The 15,026-nt window shown below is 41.1% G+C and overlaps 1 protein-coding gene across 1 annotated transcript in view; it reads right to left on the reverse strand.

The window, feature by feature from the left end:
* The window catches only part of LOC113144345 (connector enhancer of kinase suppressor of ras 2), a 47,988-nt gene continuing 32,962 nt past the window's right edge, over nucleotides 1-15,026 (reverse strand). The window contains exons 10-24 of the mRNA XM_026330337.1: nucleotides 14,508-14,635; nucleotides 14,180-14,391; nucleotides 12,447-12,533; nucleotides 11,469-11,677; nucleotides 6,519-6,556; nucleotides 6,367-6,409; nucleotides 5,240-5,288; nucleotides 4,963-5,135; nucleotides 4,261-4,334; nucleotides 4,058-4,129; nucleotides 2,572-2,642; nucleotides 2,384-2,484; nucleotides 1,042-1,795; nucleotides 676-938; nucleotides 1-584 (exon numbers count right to left, since the gene is read on the reverse strand). Of these exons, the coding sequence (XP_026186122.1) occupies nucleotides 375-584; nucleotides 676-938; nucleotides 1,042-1,795; nucleotides 2,384-2,484; nucleotides 2,572-2,642; nucleotides 4,058-4,129; nucleotides 4,261-4,334; nucleotides 4,963-5,135; nucleotides 5,240-5,288; nucleotides 6,367-6,409; nucleotides 6,519-6,556; nucleotides 11,469-11,677; nucleotides 12,447-12,533; nucleotides 14,180-14,391; nucleotides 14,508-14,635 (2,484 nt within the window). The 3' untranslated portion in view covers nucleotides 1-374. The remainder of the gene's footprint in view (nucleotides 585-675; nucleotides 939-1,041; nucleotides 1,796-2,383; nucleotides 2,485-2,571; nucleotides 2,643-4,057; nucleotides 4,130-4,260; nucleotides 4,335-4,962; nucleotides 5,136-5,239; nucleotides 5,289-6,366; nucleotides 6,410-6,518; nucleotides 6,557-11,468; nucleotides 11,678-12,446; nucleotides 12,534-14,179; nucleotides 14,392-14,507; nucleotides 14,636-15,026) is intronic.

Here is a 15,026-nt window from a genome sequence, read left to right on the forward strand (position 1 = left end):
TCTAAAATCAACCAAAAAATAGCAAAACCAAGAGAATACAAAGAAACATGTTAAAAAGTTTTTTCCATTTTGCTTGACAAGCATGTGGAGTTTACAGACAAAGGAAGATTAATGCTTTCTGTTCAGGCATGCAATAGGCACCCTGTGGGGTCCTCAAGATTATCAAAAGTTTATACACTCAGGTCTCAGACTGTTCCCTCTATGATATTTACACATCTTACAATGTGTGTTCCTGTGTGTGTGTGTGTGTGTGTGTGTGTGTGTGTGTGTGTGTGTGTGCGTGAGTGTCGTGATCAGACGAAATGTTTTGGCTAATGTAAAGGTCTACTATATATGTGTGTGTGTGTGTCAAGTCCTTGCTTTGCTTCACATTCTCACACGTGTGTCTCAATGAAGGAGTGTGTGTGGGTCATGAGAGGCGCGGCCAGAGGGGAGAGGTCGCTCTGGCCGTTGGTGCCAGGGTTAAGCTGGCAGATATCTGAGTAGAGCTCACTGTTCCACTGCTTCCACTCTCTAAAGGTCTGGGAACACAGGCCAGGGTCCTCCAGGAGGGCACAGATTACTGCCAGCTCCGACTCTTTGGCCTGTAAGAGACATTGGAAGGTTACTAAATTGAACCCTTAAACTTAATCCCCAAATTTGTCTTGTGTCAGTCATACAGTCATCTTGTGCTACCTTCAAGGTGCTGCGCAGGGCTCGGACCCGGTGCAGCCTTTCATTGAGCAGGGGGTCTCTGGCTCTCTGGGTGAAACAGCGTCGGAGCTCTTGCCTGGTACAGGGTCTTGGGTCTCCCAGGGCTGTCACGTTAGCTTGCTCCAGCACCCGGTACAGTTGCTCTAGACCATCAAGTGGCTCCGGCTCCCTGCTCTCTGACAGTCTCCGCTCCCTTCCCTCTGACACCCTCCTCTCTCTGCTCTCAACTCTCAACTCCCGCAGGTCTGAGACAGTCAGGAAACAACCGAGAAGCACAGTATTCGTGACCCGTTTATTACTAAAAAGCCATTCTGCTCGTATATTCTAAACAATGTGTAATTTTCTTACCCTCCTCACCCTCAAGCATATCTGCAGCCTGCCCTTCTGCCTCCTCATCTTCACTCCTCTCCTCCATATGAGCTGAGGAATGTAACAGCTTTCCTGGTATTGGGTCCCTGTTCCTGGGCAGACTCTGGCTCCGCTGCTTGTGGGAGCGTCGGTGTGTGTGGCTGTGTGTGTGTGGCCCCCGTTCCAGTGGGAAGGGCCCATCCCGTTCTCTGTCCCTCTCTGCGGCGTGATGTCTCCGAACGGGCAGGGTGGCCTGCCTGCGTCTCTCCGGGGACATGCCCTGTCTGCCCAACCCTCCATACAGCCCCATCTCTCCAGCCATGCCCCCCATTAGGCCTCCGTAATCACTCTCTCCTGGCGCTGTCTGAAGGAAATGCAGCCCCGCACTGGTTAGAGGGGTCTCAATGAGGTCCTGCCAGGAGCGGCGCTCACGATGGGAAGAGCGACAGCCGGATGAGTGAGTGCTGGTGCTGCCTGTGCCTGTGCCCATGCCCATGCTGTCTCCACGCTGGTCCTCAGCAGAGGAGTGGGAGTGTGTGGACTCACTAGAGAAGTGCCGGCCGTGCTTGGGCTCCGGGAAGGGACTAGAAGAATTGACCTGGAGAGGGAGAGGGGAGGTGGAAGAGACCATCTGTGGTGGGACGGGGGAAGTGGAGGCACTCATTGGTGGAGGAAGTGGGGATGGAGTGGAGCGCATGAGGCTCATGGAGCTGACTGAGCGGGGCAGTTGGTCATAACTGTGCAGGAGGTTAGTCTGAAGGGTCAAGGGTGAGTGAGGCAGATGGGGTGATAAAGGGGAAGGATACAGTATATAAAGGGTTGACACAGAAACAAGGAAAATGTGACCCGCAAACCAAGGAGAAGGAGGAGGGGCGCAAGGACAGACACATAAAAGAAAAAAAAGACCGGACAAGAAAGTGTAAAGGGCAGATAGAGAACAAAACATGAGAACAAAAAAGCAATGAGATGGCAAATGAGTAACTCTCTTGAACAACCCCAAAAATGAAAAAACGGGGGTACCAGCACCACTGGCTTTTAATGTACATGTCTGAAAATTGGAGGAAGACATTGTATTTTGTAAGTGTGTTACATCATAGATGTAATGTGTGTTGTCAATTGTCACCACCTAGAGGTCAGACTGTGAGCAGGTTCTGGCACAGGAACACAGAAGTGATGGCTGTGTCTGCTCACCTAGCAAGTCTCACAAACTATATTTCATTAATGCAAAGAGTTCTGGTCTATGTGGCTCTGAAAACTTGGAGCTTTTAGGTATAAAATATTCCATAACAGTAAAACAACACAAAGACAATGTTGAAATATGTATATGTGTGTGTGTACTCACTGATGGTGTTCGGTGATAGGTATCACAGAGGGATGAGGGTCCCTCCTGCTTGAGAGTCATTGAGCCATCAACCTCATCTTGATCACTCTCACTCCAGTAGTCTGATATTGAGATAAAAACACACGAATGTTAGTAATTCATGGATGAAAAGGTAGAGTCAATCATTTCTAACAGCCAATACAGCTCACCTTCATCAGGACGTGGAACTTTGTCATCCGGTGTGTAGCCAATAGCAGCCAGCCCCAGTCGGTTCATCCACCTATAGGAAACAAGAAAAGGAGGCATGAAAAGTGAGAGATGAAAGGTATAGCATCAGAAGGGAGAGAAACGAGAGAAAAGGTGATAAATTATAAAAATAAAAACTTTCACTCTAAATAATTTAACTGGTATCTCTTCACAGTTGATGCCTGTCTACCTGATTCCCGCCCCCCTAATGAGAAGAAAAAAAGCATCAAGACAATTACAGAGAAGAAGAAAAGTGACAATTCTCTGTCCCACTTTCTCTGAAGAGTGAATCCCAGATGGTGTTCTTTTCCAACATCCACACTTCCTGCCCTCATCCCACCCTGCTGTGCATCTTCATTGCAGATTCCAGCCTGTGTCTCTCTGCAGACACCTAATAACAAGGTCACTACTAAGAATAGAGGCCCAGACCTTCTATGCAACAGGAAACTAAGCATATAAGGAATTGCATGAACAGAAATACACTTTGTCACTGAGTTTAGATATTTTTCTTACTGCCAACAAATTCATTCAAAACACATATACTAACGATGACTTGATCTGACTAACAAGTATTGTTTGAGTATAAATAAAACTCATACAGATAAAACTTATTATATATATATATATTATAATATATATTAATCCGCACAAAATGTGTATTAATCCACATCTGAAAATAGTTCAAAGTTTGCTGTTGAGCCCTTTTAAAATAACCTTTGCTGAAGACAAAAGTTGCAAGCTGTTTTACAAATTTTTTTTAAAAATATAACTATATACTCATGACCCATTTTTAAAGATTTATGTGTTCAGAAGGCAACATATTCTTGTAATGATTTACAGAGACAAAAACTCTATGAACTATCTGTGTAATGTAATAATGAACACTGTGGTTTGGTTAAGCATGCTAGAGCATTTCACAGCAGATCAAGACCACTGTTTGCAACTGCAAACACTATATTAGGCTAAATATCCACAAGCTAGGGCAACACAATATATTAGTTCACCAGATGGGCACAATCATTTTTACATATAGAATGAGCCAATTTTTCTGATGCCTGTGCTAAAATCCACCTGTAACTATGTGCTACAGTGCCACATGCACTTCCAAACATAGTATGGAAGTCAAATATAACTTGTTAATTACTCTCCCCAATTATCACTCTATGTCATTGAGGAGAGGCATGGATAATTAGAGCTAATCAGACAGTGATTGTGCAAATATCACTACAATCTCGCTCTCTATCTCATACACACACACTGTTCTACATTTAACAAATGAATCCAGGTTCATGCGTTATTTATGCACAGTGTTGTGTTGGTGCGCTACTACCTTGTGTAAACTTGGCTTAGTCAGTTAAAATATTCATGGCAGAGCACATGATGTCCCCACCTGTGCTTATGGCCAGCATTAAGACGCAAATACATACTCAGAGACTCACACACACTCACCGGTTCATTTCCTCAAGACAGTCTGTAGCAAAGAAGAAGCTCTTGATTTTGGGATGACAGGCTTTGAAGGCACTGCGGACAGTCAGGGAGAATACTGATCAGCGGTTTTGTACATGCATCAGAGGTTTCTGAGTGTTCATGTTGCGTGGGCGAGTGCAAATGTATTTGATAAGTAATTTCAGCGACATGTGACGGACACTCACAATTTCCGCCTGCACTCTATGGCTCGGTCTATTCTGAACTCTGGAAGGCTGATGAAGCCCTCAGCTTTCTCATCCTGCAGGCAGAGACAGATGGAGAGTGGTGGTACATCGTTAACACAGAGAACAAAATGTCATGTATGGTGATATTTTAATTTTATTTGGGATAGTAGAACTCTAGTCAAGCATACGAAAAGAACATATGTTGTTTACATTGGCCAGGATAAACTCCTTTCACTGCTTAACTTAAAGATAGATGAAATATTCCTGCAATCCACTGATCCAAACATTGAAACCACATCTTTCTTTGATGAATAAGTTAGTTGACCAACAGCAGCTATTTGGGTTATAAATCAGTCATTCTAAATGAATTTCCTCCACTCTTTGGATGACTGGTCTGACAAAACAAGATGTCTAATGATTAACATCTTGGTTTGATGACATAGTCAGGATAACTTTGTCAGACCTGACAGCTTCTCTGGGGACCCAGCAGACATTATACAGCTGATTTTACAGACTGAGTGATGCTGTCCACAATAAATAAACTGACCTTTATGTGTAAACTTGATCCAGCACCCCTTTAATTCCCCTAAACATCTGTTGAAGTTGTAATATCTTATGGCTGTACACATCTTTTAGCAATAAACATGCAAGGAGAGAAAAGGCAGGTCAAAGGTAGAGAGCTCGCTGAATGTGATGCCTTACATTTTGGTTAGTGTACCAGTAGAGACAGGACTCTTTAAGGACAAACCAGTACTTCCGCCATTTCTGGGTGAAGTAGCCTTTAGCATCCTTCTTCTTCCACAGCCAGCCCTCGCAGTCACCGTGGCCCAGGTCCTTACAGGAAATTCTCCTTCGACTTGCACTAGTGAGTGAACCTGCTAAGAGAGAGAGGAGGACACTTGACTGCACATCTCGACTTTTCACAAACTTAAGCAATTTGTTGTATCATCAGGCCTGTCTCAGCTCTCCTTTTGCCTACCTTTATTTCTCTTTTTGGGTTTCGTTCTTAGAGAGGTGTAATGGAAAGGCTACAGAGAAGAAATAAAAAAAAAATATGTTGGTTAAATAAAAAACAAAAAATGGAAGAAAGCCATGTTTAAGAAAATTTTCTGTTTTGGTGTTGAAGCATTTCCTACAAAGAGGAGCAACCAATTCCATGTCATCCCATGTTTAGCTTATTTCCTAAAATATAGTGTATCAAAAGAGTCAAAAAGTCAGTAACTCAATAATATCTGCCTTACAAAATCTATCTAAAGCAACTCCTGTTACAGTCCTCACTTGTTTCGGATCGACTGATCGCACCTGCCATAGGTAATCAGCAGGGGCTAGGGCAGGAAGAGTTGGAAAACAAGCAGGACAGTGGCCCTCAAGGAACATGGGTTGACTGCCCCTGATCTAAAATGATCTAGCATTAGCCAACATACTGAAGTGAAATAGAACAGTTGTGCCTTTTATTGCTTATGAATTTAACTTTTAGTTAAATATTCTTTTTCGTCTTGTAAATGTTAAATAGTATTGCTTTGAGATCACATTTTGTGTTTAGATTATGTCAGGATGCTAGCATGCTACTGAACTGCACACTGTTAGCTATTAGCTTTTAGCTTAACAGATGTTAACATTAACATAGCTGGACAAGCATGCTGGCTATTAATCTAGGTCTACCTAGCAGAATACACATGTTTATAGTCATCAGAGCTGATTTATTGTGTGCTGCAACTCATAATGCTCTGAAGGAGAACTAGGACTAAGACAGCTTCAATTGTCACAGTGGCCTAAATATAGAAGCAACTTACCTCATCCCACTGTTATCTCTTATTTAATTATTACAGTCCTGAATGGATTAAATCTCAGGTATCTCTCCTATTCTTCTCTGGCTGTATATTCAGCTGTTATTTGGACACCATTGATCTTCTTGTAACCGTGGATGTGGTTGCTAGGAAACTGATGATGTAACTGCGAAGCCTCTGTTGCTTCATTAAATTGTGGTTTGAGTCAGAATCAAAATGTAATGCAAAGCCAGGGTTGTTTAAAAATCAAGACTAGTATGGAAAGATTTAGAAAAAGTCTCGGACACAGTCAGAGCCTTAATACCGTCTGCTCTCCTACCTTCCTCATGGAGGCTGCTCCTGAGCTTCCTGAGCCTGAATACCTGCAGGTGGACAGACAAAATTGAATTTAACAACATATGTCCCTTACAATGCATTCTATCAATTACAAGCATGTGGCTAAACCACAAACAAACACTAAAACAAACTGACCTGTCTGCTGTGTCTGCTCGCAGTGTGTCCGCACCTCGCTAAGAGACAGAGGGAAAGGACTTTGTTAAAATTTCTCTAAGGACCATCAAATATTTCATTAAATATTTAAATGAATAAAACATGGAAGAGTGCAGATCATAAAAAAAATGCATTCAAAGTTATTTTCCCACCCTCAGAAATGTTGCTGTTACAGTTTCTTTGATCAGTTCACACACCAGCAGAACATTTTTTTTTTTTATCCCATTACAGACTTGATTTCATGATGACTATAATTTCATCATGAGTGAACTACTAATAAAATAGTCTCTGTAAAACATAACCTCCACTGAATTCTAAAAAAAAAATGTTTGTGGGGTCCTTTAAAACAGTCACAATCTGGGTATTAGATCAAAATACATTTATTGGCCAACATCAACTGTGGACATGGGAACCAAGGGGTTGCTGCGTCTCTAAACCATAGTCATTAGCATTAGTTCTTGACGGAGTGCAAAAGAGATCAGTCAAAAGTCCTTTTGAGAATCATTTAAATATAAAGAAGGTATAGTAAACAAATGTAATGGTAATGGTGTTTAACACTGTAAATGAGAAGTCTTTCCAGGTGCCCATCATCTCATAATCCATCCATCTTGCATCAAAGTTTGCAACACAAGAAATGCTGAATGTTCTTTTCTATGTACTATATGCATAATATTTTGAATGATTTTAGGATACTTGATGTAGCGGACCTAAGGCAGGAAAATATGTTCAGAACCCTCTGACAATTTATGGCTATAAAACTCTTTGTTTACTACAGTAAACAACAGGGGACGGTACAGGCCCTCTCCAACAAGTACTGTACTGTCAAGACTACATTTGATAAAGAGCAGATCACTGGCTCTTCACAAAGAAACCCCCCTTTTTGGTGCTTTACATCCTGCTGTAAATACTTTGAAACTACTCCCATTTCAGGCAAGACCTGAAACCTATACAATGACTTATGAACTGGTCTTTATATCCTGTAGGTCTGGTCTGGTCACACAGACTGTGTGTGACCAGACCAGACCAACTGTGTGACCAGAACTACAGAGCATCATTGTCAGACTACAGTGTGATATAGAAGCTGTGCTATTGTTTCAGTGTTAATTTCGTTAACGAAGTATTTTCATTATAATTTTCGTCAACAAGTTTTCACTGACGAAAACAAGACATTAACTAAATAAAAATTACGTGATGACGATGAAAACTAAATAAAAATATATTGACATTTTCGTTGACTAATAAAAATGAGACAAAAATGTGAGTGAGGGATGTTTTAGAAAAGATCCAATCAGAATCAATCTTCTTAGACACACACGCACATTTGAAAAGTAACTGATCCACCTAGTGACACGGGATGCGCGAGTACACTGGGTTTGTGTCTGACTTAAACTGTAATGAAATGGAAACAGCTGGAGAAAACAAAGAGAAGATATATGGGTCAGTTTCATCTTTGATGCAATGGCATTACTGCTAAATACAGTTTTTCTCTTAAATATTTTGGAGTTGACCTTTTGCTTTAAAGAATGAAGAATGTCATATGCAGGTTATAAACAATGCATATCTAATTTTTGGTCTTTTATGGAAAAGCCATATTCCATATATATTTAATGAAACTTGTTTTTCATCTAATTTTAATTTAGAATATTTTGTATATTACAATAGTTTTACTAAATCACACTTAAATTAAACCCAATAGATTTTAGTCGACTAAATCTACAGTAGATTTAGTCGACTAAAATCGTATGCTATTTAGTCGACTAAAACTAGACTAAAACTAAAACAAAGAAGATGACTAAAATATGAGTAAAACTAAAATTGCATTTTAGTCAAAAGACTATGACTAAAACTAATTTAAAATCTGCTGTCAAAATGAACACTGTATTGTTTATGTTATTCATGCTTGTAGTTAATCCATATAACTTTGAAGTTTTATTCATTTTCATTTATGATGTTGCTGAACTATTGACTAGTTAGTTACTAGGTTTGTTATATGTTTGAGGTTTGCTGGGTGGAAAAAGAAATTATTGTTCCCATGTTAGAAAAACATTCTTAAAACTTACAACATAATAAGTTACTCTCTTGATTCACACATGACCAGTGAGCTTTAAACCAATCACCAGCAAGAATGCAGCACTTCCTGGACCAATCACATCGTGCCAAGCACAGTCGTGGGACAAACCAGATGGATTTCCCTGCCCAGCGCGGCAAGACACAAAAAGACAGTACACAGACAGATACACCCTGAGAACTCTCAAAGAATGGAACTCTGGAACTGAACACCCTGAAAAGAACAGAAATGGACAGAGTTCCAGACCGATTCAGAGAAAGTTAAGAGATTTCCTCGAGACCCTCTCTGTCTCTGAGAAGAAGATGAGGTAGAGAGTGATTTTACTGCCCAGCAGAGGAGTAACAAAGACATTCTCCCTGTGTGTGACTGTCCTACAGCTCATCTCCAGCTGACCATCTCACATCAACCAACTCCATGGGGTGACCCTGCAGCGGCCAGACGGAGAGTGAGGAAAGGCGACGAATGGACTCAGGCCTGCAGCCCAGGATTTGGGGAACGTCTACTCTCTCCTGTAAACCCGCCGGCAGACTGCAGTCAGATCAGCCCATAGCGGAACAGACTGAGCCTCAGTAAACCCGAGCACAAGCAAGTAACCTGTGGCTGTGCTGGTTGTCTCACACTAACCTCAGTTGGTCTCCATAATTACTTAGAGTTTCCTCCTAAACTGTGTTTAGACCTCAGACTCAAACACAGAACATAAATTAATTTCAAGATTTCTTTTCCACCACTGCAAATAACTTATTGTTAGACTGTTTTATTCGTTAATTCACCTAATTACTCCAGTCAGTTTTCCCTCCATTTCCCTCTGTGTAAATAGCATGTATATATTGTAAATAGCTGAATAAATCTTAAAAAGACAATTGACTGGTATGAATAATGCTATTTCACACAGTAAATATGTCACTGAATCAGGAGTACTCTCCCTCGGGTTGTAGACTGATGTCCTGTATTACTCATTAATTGATTGGTTGATCCACCATTTAAAGGATCTGGTGCCCCAAATTATTAAGATTATTTATGATATTCATAATTCATTAACCAGAAATAATAAACCTTCATGTTCAATACATATAAATATATATATTGAAAATCGCTACATTCCTCTGTGTGGGGTATAATATGTATTGCACTGTGGTAAAATACACAAATACTCCACAAAGACACAAAACTACACAAATCTTGCCCATCAGGAAGTTTGTGCATTTGCTAGAACGTTAGTGTTTTGCATTAAGAGAGAGAGAGGAAACAAGCAGGTCATTAAAGTTACCATGTGTTTGTTCAGGATAGTGCAGGATAGTATACGACTTGTGCCAGTGAATAGATATGAGTCACTACTATGAGAAAGGCATAGCTGAGAAGGTTAGAGAGGCTGGTGTGAGCTAAGCTGTTAGCACCCTGTGAATGTGCATGTCTGCGTGCCCTGTGTTTTTAAGTACAGTCTGTCAGTCGCAATTGTAATTGGTCTGGTTGATGCTGAGTCATACACCTACTCACAGGGATACGTGTTTGTGAGGGTGTATGTGTGTGCGCTTACAAGTGTGTGTGTTTGTCCAGAATAAACTCCTATTTTGACTCAGGCATTTCTGAGGAGATGGGGATATTACGATGAGTTAGGATAAGTCGTGAGATGACTACCCTGCATACAAATGCACTTCTGTGTGCTAGTTAGTGTTTGTTCTTGTATGCCCGTGTGTGTATGTGTGTGTGCACATTTGTGTGCACGTACTGGCCTGTGCATGAGAGAAAACATAGTGTTGCACAGGGATGTGTCTGAGAGTGTCAGTGTAATTCTCATAGTCCGTGATACTAGCAGCCAAGCAATCACATTCATCACATTCACTTTTCTTTGTCTCCTCTATCTGATATACACACACATAAACAACGTGTGTGAATCTACTCTGGGGACATTATGACCTATTGCACAACCATAAATAGTTCACATAAAGACATCAAGACATCAACTGTGAGATGAAGTAAGTTGTGTGCATTGAAATTTTTTAAATGGACAAAAATATTATTTGAAAAAGAATCAGTAATTCAAAACAGGTGGACACCATACAGTAGCTAATGTTATTCAAATCAGAGTAAACAGTGCATTTGTTGGGTACTATTTTAAGCTGTGAATTACACATTTGGTGCTATAGTCAGAATTTATGACAGCAGGATGCTGTATGTGGGTTCTGTAAAATAAACTATCCTTCCCATGGTCTGACTGTCCAAAGGAACATCTCCTAGTTCAACAGTATGGCAACCTGGTGTTAAATACAGTGCCATACTATGACACAAAGGAATAGACAATTTTAGGTTTTCGACTACACAGGGAATACTTGGCAGATGGATACATTCATTCCTGGATTTGGTCTTTTCATAATTTCTTCCCAATTCAAAGAAAATGAATATGAATGTCAAACAAAGGCATTTCTATATCTGTGTACATGAAATAGCCATACTGTGTAGAAACACCCACACTCCTCATAGACTTAGCCAGCAAATACTATGAGGAAGTTTTTTAAACTACCAAATGAATTGAATGACAATAAAAAGTATATATTTTCAGGATGACTTGATATATATATATATAATACAATATGTGATTTATATATATATTTATATATATATATATATATATATATATATATATATATATATATATATATATATACACACAATACAAATAAATATAAGACAAAGGTGGTTACAACTACATATATCCCAGGCACAGATGACTGATTTCATGATTCATTTGAGGGATATTAAAGGGTTATTCTCCAAAAAGAACAGTAAGAGATGAGAAATCCTTATAACTGACTTTCATATGAACAGGATGAAAAAAAAAAGTTATATGTAAAAGACAGTGTACATACAGGCAAAGCGTCAGGTGGCTGGTCTAGACGCAGGGTGGAGGACAGCATGGAAGGGCTGATGGGAAAGCTAGGGCTGCTGGGGTTGCGGCTCTTGCGCCGAGAGCGTCTGGTAGAGTCCCGCCGGCTCTCCCTGCCTGGGCCGTCAGGCTCCTCCTCGATCACCAGGATCTTGTCATCACTAAGGTAACGCAGCAGGGAGTTGTCTGAATCTGTGTGGGAGGGGGTAAAGTCATATGAATCAGTTCGAGGATGGACAGACTTAAAAGACTGGATGACGGAGAGGAAACCATGGGGGGATTGTAGACTTGTGGGGTAACCCAGGAGTAGAAAGCGATGAGGATGAATAGACCCTCATTGATTAAAAAAAAACAAAACAACAGAAAGTGACACAAATGTCTTAGAGCTGTAGTATCTGATATGGATCCAGAGCTGAGGACATACAACTAATCTGTTTGCAGTGATTATGCTTATTTGCTACTGCTAAATCTTGTCAGTCACGGAAAGTTTTATTCGACAGCTACAGACAGTAAAAGCTTATGACCTAATTTGTTTATTATCCATTTACTTAAATGTGAAAACCTAAAAGGTGACAGAGAAAGAGAAGCAGAAAGGGAGAGCCTTGACAGGAGTTTTGTGCTTTAATGTTATTCATAGACTTTCTGATGGCAGAATGGAGGATCCTTTGGTGAATACAGATCAAGTCTCACCCCCAAAACGGTTAGAATTGGTCACATAGAAATACCCTCATTTCCAGAGCAGCTGTATAAATGCAATTTTCTTGCATTTATGTTTATTTGTCGTTCTGACAGATACATACCTGGCAGATATGTATCCTCACACAACCACATCACCATGAATAACCAGAGGATGAGCTGAAATGTGTTGAGCTGAGTATGGAGCGAAGCACGGCACCAGTCTGACCTGTTTGTGTTAAGTGTGTGAGGGGCTGTATTTTTGCGTGTGTTAGTGTGTGTGTACCTCGGCTCCCTCTCTTGACCATGCTGGGTTCCTTGGCCTCGGCCATCCAGTTATATTCGGGAGGCATGGAAACAGGTCTGAGGTCACCTGGAACGACCAATCAGCAATAAGAGAGTCGGCTGTTGGGGAGGAAGTGGGAGCGTCTGAGAGGCAGCGTGGGAGACAGCTAGAGGGGTGTACAGGTGAGACAAAGTGTGTGCAGGTGAGGGAGAAGCAAAGGAAAACTGTCTATGAGCTGCTACGACGTGCAAGAGCAAGGACACAGGGCCACATTTTCATCTAATTCAGTTAAGTCAGTGGTTTTCTACAGATTTAACGTAACTTCTAGTAAATATCAAATGGAATAGCCAAAACAGCAGTAGTGCTGGCTCGATAATCTGCTAGCAGGTTTGCTGCTAGCTGACAATCATTGATTAGTGACTAAGATTAGCATCTCTTTGATCTGGCATTCTGAAATTTGAGTGAATTTTTCATTTTGGCAAATTCCAGTCTTGCTTTTTTATGATTTGCTTTCAACAGTGGAGTCCTCCTCTGTCATCTTCCATTAAGTCCACTTTGGCTCAAACAGTGACAGATGGATCTGACACAGATAAACCTTGACCTTGGAGTTCACTTCTAATCTCTTTGGAAGTTATTCTGGGCTCTTTGGTCACCATTCATATTATCCGTCTCTTCAATTTGTCACCAGTTTTCCTCTTGCGGTCACGTACAGGGACGTTGGCTACAGTCCCTTTGGACCTTAACTTTCTGAATATGTGAAACTGTAGTCACAGGAACGTCAGGCTGCTTGGAGATGGTCTTATAGCCTTTACCTTTAACATGCTTGTCTATCATTTACTTTCTAATCTCCTGAGACAATTCTTTCCTTAGCTTTCTGTGGTCCATGGTCATTGTAGTACACACCATGATACCAAATATCACAGTGACTACTGTTTACCCTCTAAACAGGCAGACAGACTGATTACAAGTGTGAAGACACCTGTGATGCCAATTACACCATTTCCATCTTTTCTAGGGGTGCCATCATTTTTGTCCAGGCTAGTTTCATTAGTTTGTTTTTTTAAATGCTTCTGTTGAACCACATTTAAAAAACAGTGTCTGATTTTCATTAGTTTATTTTAAGTACATTTTAATTTATTATTTTGGTGAACATTTCGAGTTTTTCTTGGGTACCAACAATTTTGTACACGTGGGTAAGATAAAGATAAGATATGGTTCATATGGTTGTCATATGGTTTGAAAAAACTACTGTTTCATACATTTGCTGAAGAGAATTTAAAGAATAATTTCTAATTCTCAGATGTGTCAAGTGCTTCTCCACCTTCTTACAGTACAAGTAGTGTACTGCAACAGCACTGTCATATAATTATGCTTTCAAACGGTTTCACATGACCTTTGCTTTGCACATCATAGCAGTCCCTTGAGAGATTCCTGGGAAGGCACAGGATGTCTGGGAAGCTGTCTGGGAGAAAGGTGGATACAGGTAGTGGGGCAGACAGGGAGCTGAACACAGTGGACTGACCCTTAGGCATGTGATCAGTGTTTCTAGGACGTGTGTACGTGAGGTAAAGACACAAAGAAGCAGTGGCATGAAGTGAGATGATGAGTAAGGAGGACTTTTGAAAAAGTCAAAAGAAAAGATGAGAGATAACATGTTGTTTTTCAAAACAAAAAGAAGGAGCCGGAGCCATTCCTGCCCCATTCACACTGTTGGATTCCACTAATCGTCTTACCATGAGTTGGGGTCTTGTCCCGGCGGCGAACCCCGGTATTGCGTGCCCTGTCATAGTCAGGCCCTGGTGGTCCATCTCCCTCCAGAAGGGAGAAGTACTGACCGCTGTCCTGGTCTAGATAGTAACTCACCGCTTCTGAACCTTTGGAGCCAGATTGGGAGCTCACACTGTAGTGGCTGATGTCATCACATGACATCAGACCCAGCTCATCCCTGGAGGGGGCAGAGCTGTCATTATCACCGTTATCAGTACCATCACCACTGTCATCAGCTGGATCATAATATTCAGTGTAATGACCATCATCAATCTGCATGTGCAAGAGTCTGACCTGGTGCTATAAAGTCCAGAGACAGGAGAGAGGATATACACATCCTGCATGTTGGGAGCATCGATTTTAGACATGCCCAAAGTTCCTCCGGGGGTAGGGGAGCTGCTGGTAGGGCTGGTGGGTATGGGCTGAGGACAAAAAGAAGAGAAAGAAGCAGAGAAAGACTTTCAATAAGCAACTTATCATCGATTCATCCAATATCTACACCCACTTATTCCTAACCAGGGTCACAGGGATCTGCTGGAGCCTGTCCCAGCTCTCTTTGGGTGAAAGGCAGGACCCTGGACAGGTCACCAGTCCATCACAGAAGCAGCTTTTCATTGAAATATAATTAAAGCATGGTGAGGGGAGCGCAACCTACAGAAACCAAGCTACCTCACAGAGAAACAAAAAAAAAAAAACACAAGGTTACAAGGTTTAGGCTCTTACAAGTGAAATCTTTTATTTGTGATATCTTCCCTGTACTGCATCCAACACCCATTTTAAAACAGAATCACCACAAGTGAGATATTTCCACAA

The sequence above is a fragment of the Mastacembelus armatus genome, chromosome 10, assembly GCF_900324485.2.
Source record: "Mastacembelus armatus chromosome 10, fMasArm1.2, whole genome shotgun sequence".
NCBI lineage: Eukaryota > Metazoa > Chordata > Actinopteri > Synbranchiformes > Mastacembelidae > Mastacembelus > Mastacembelus armatus.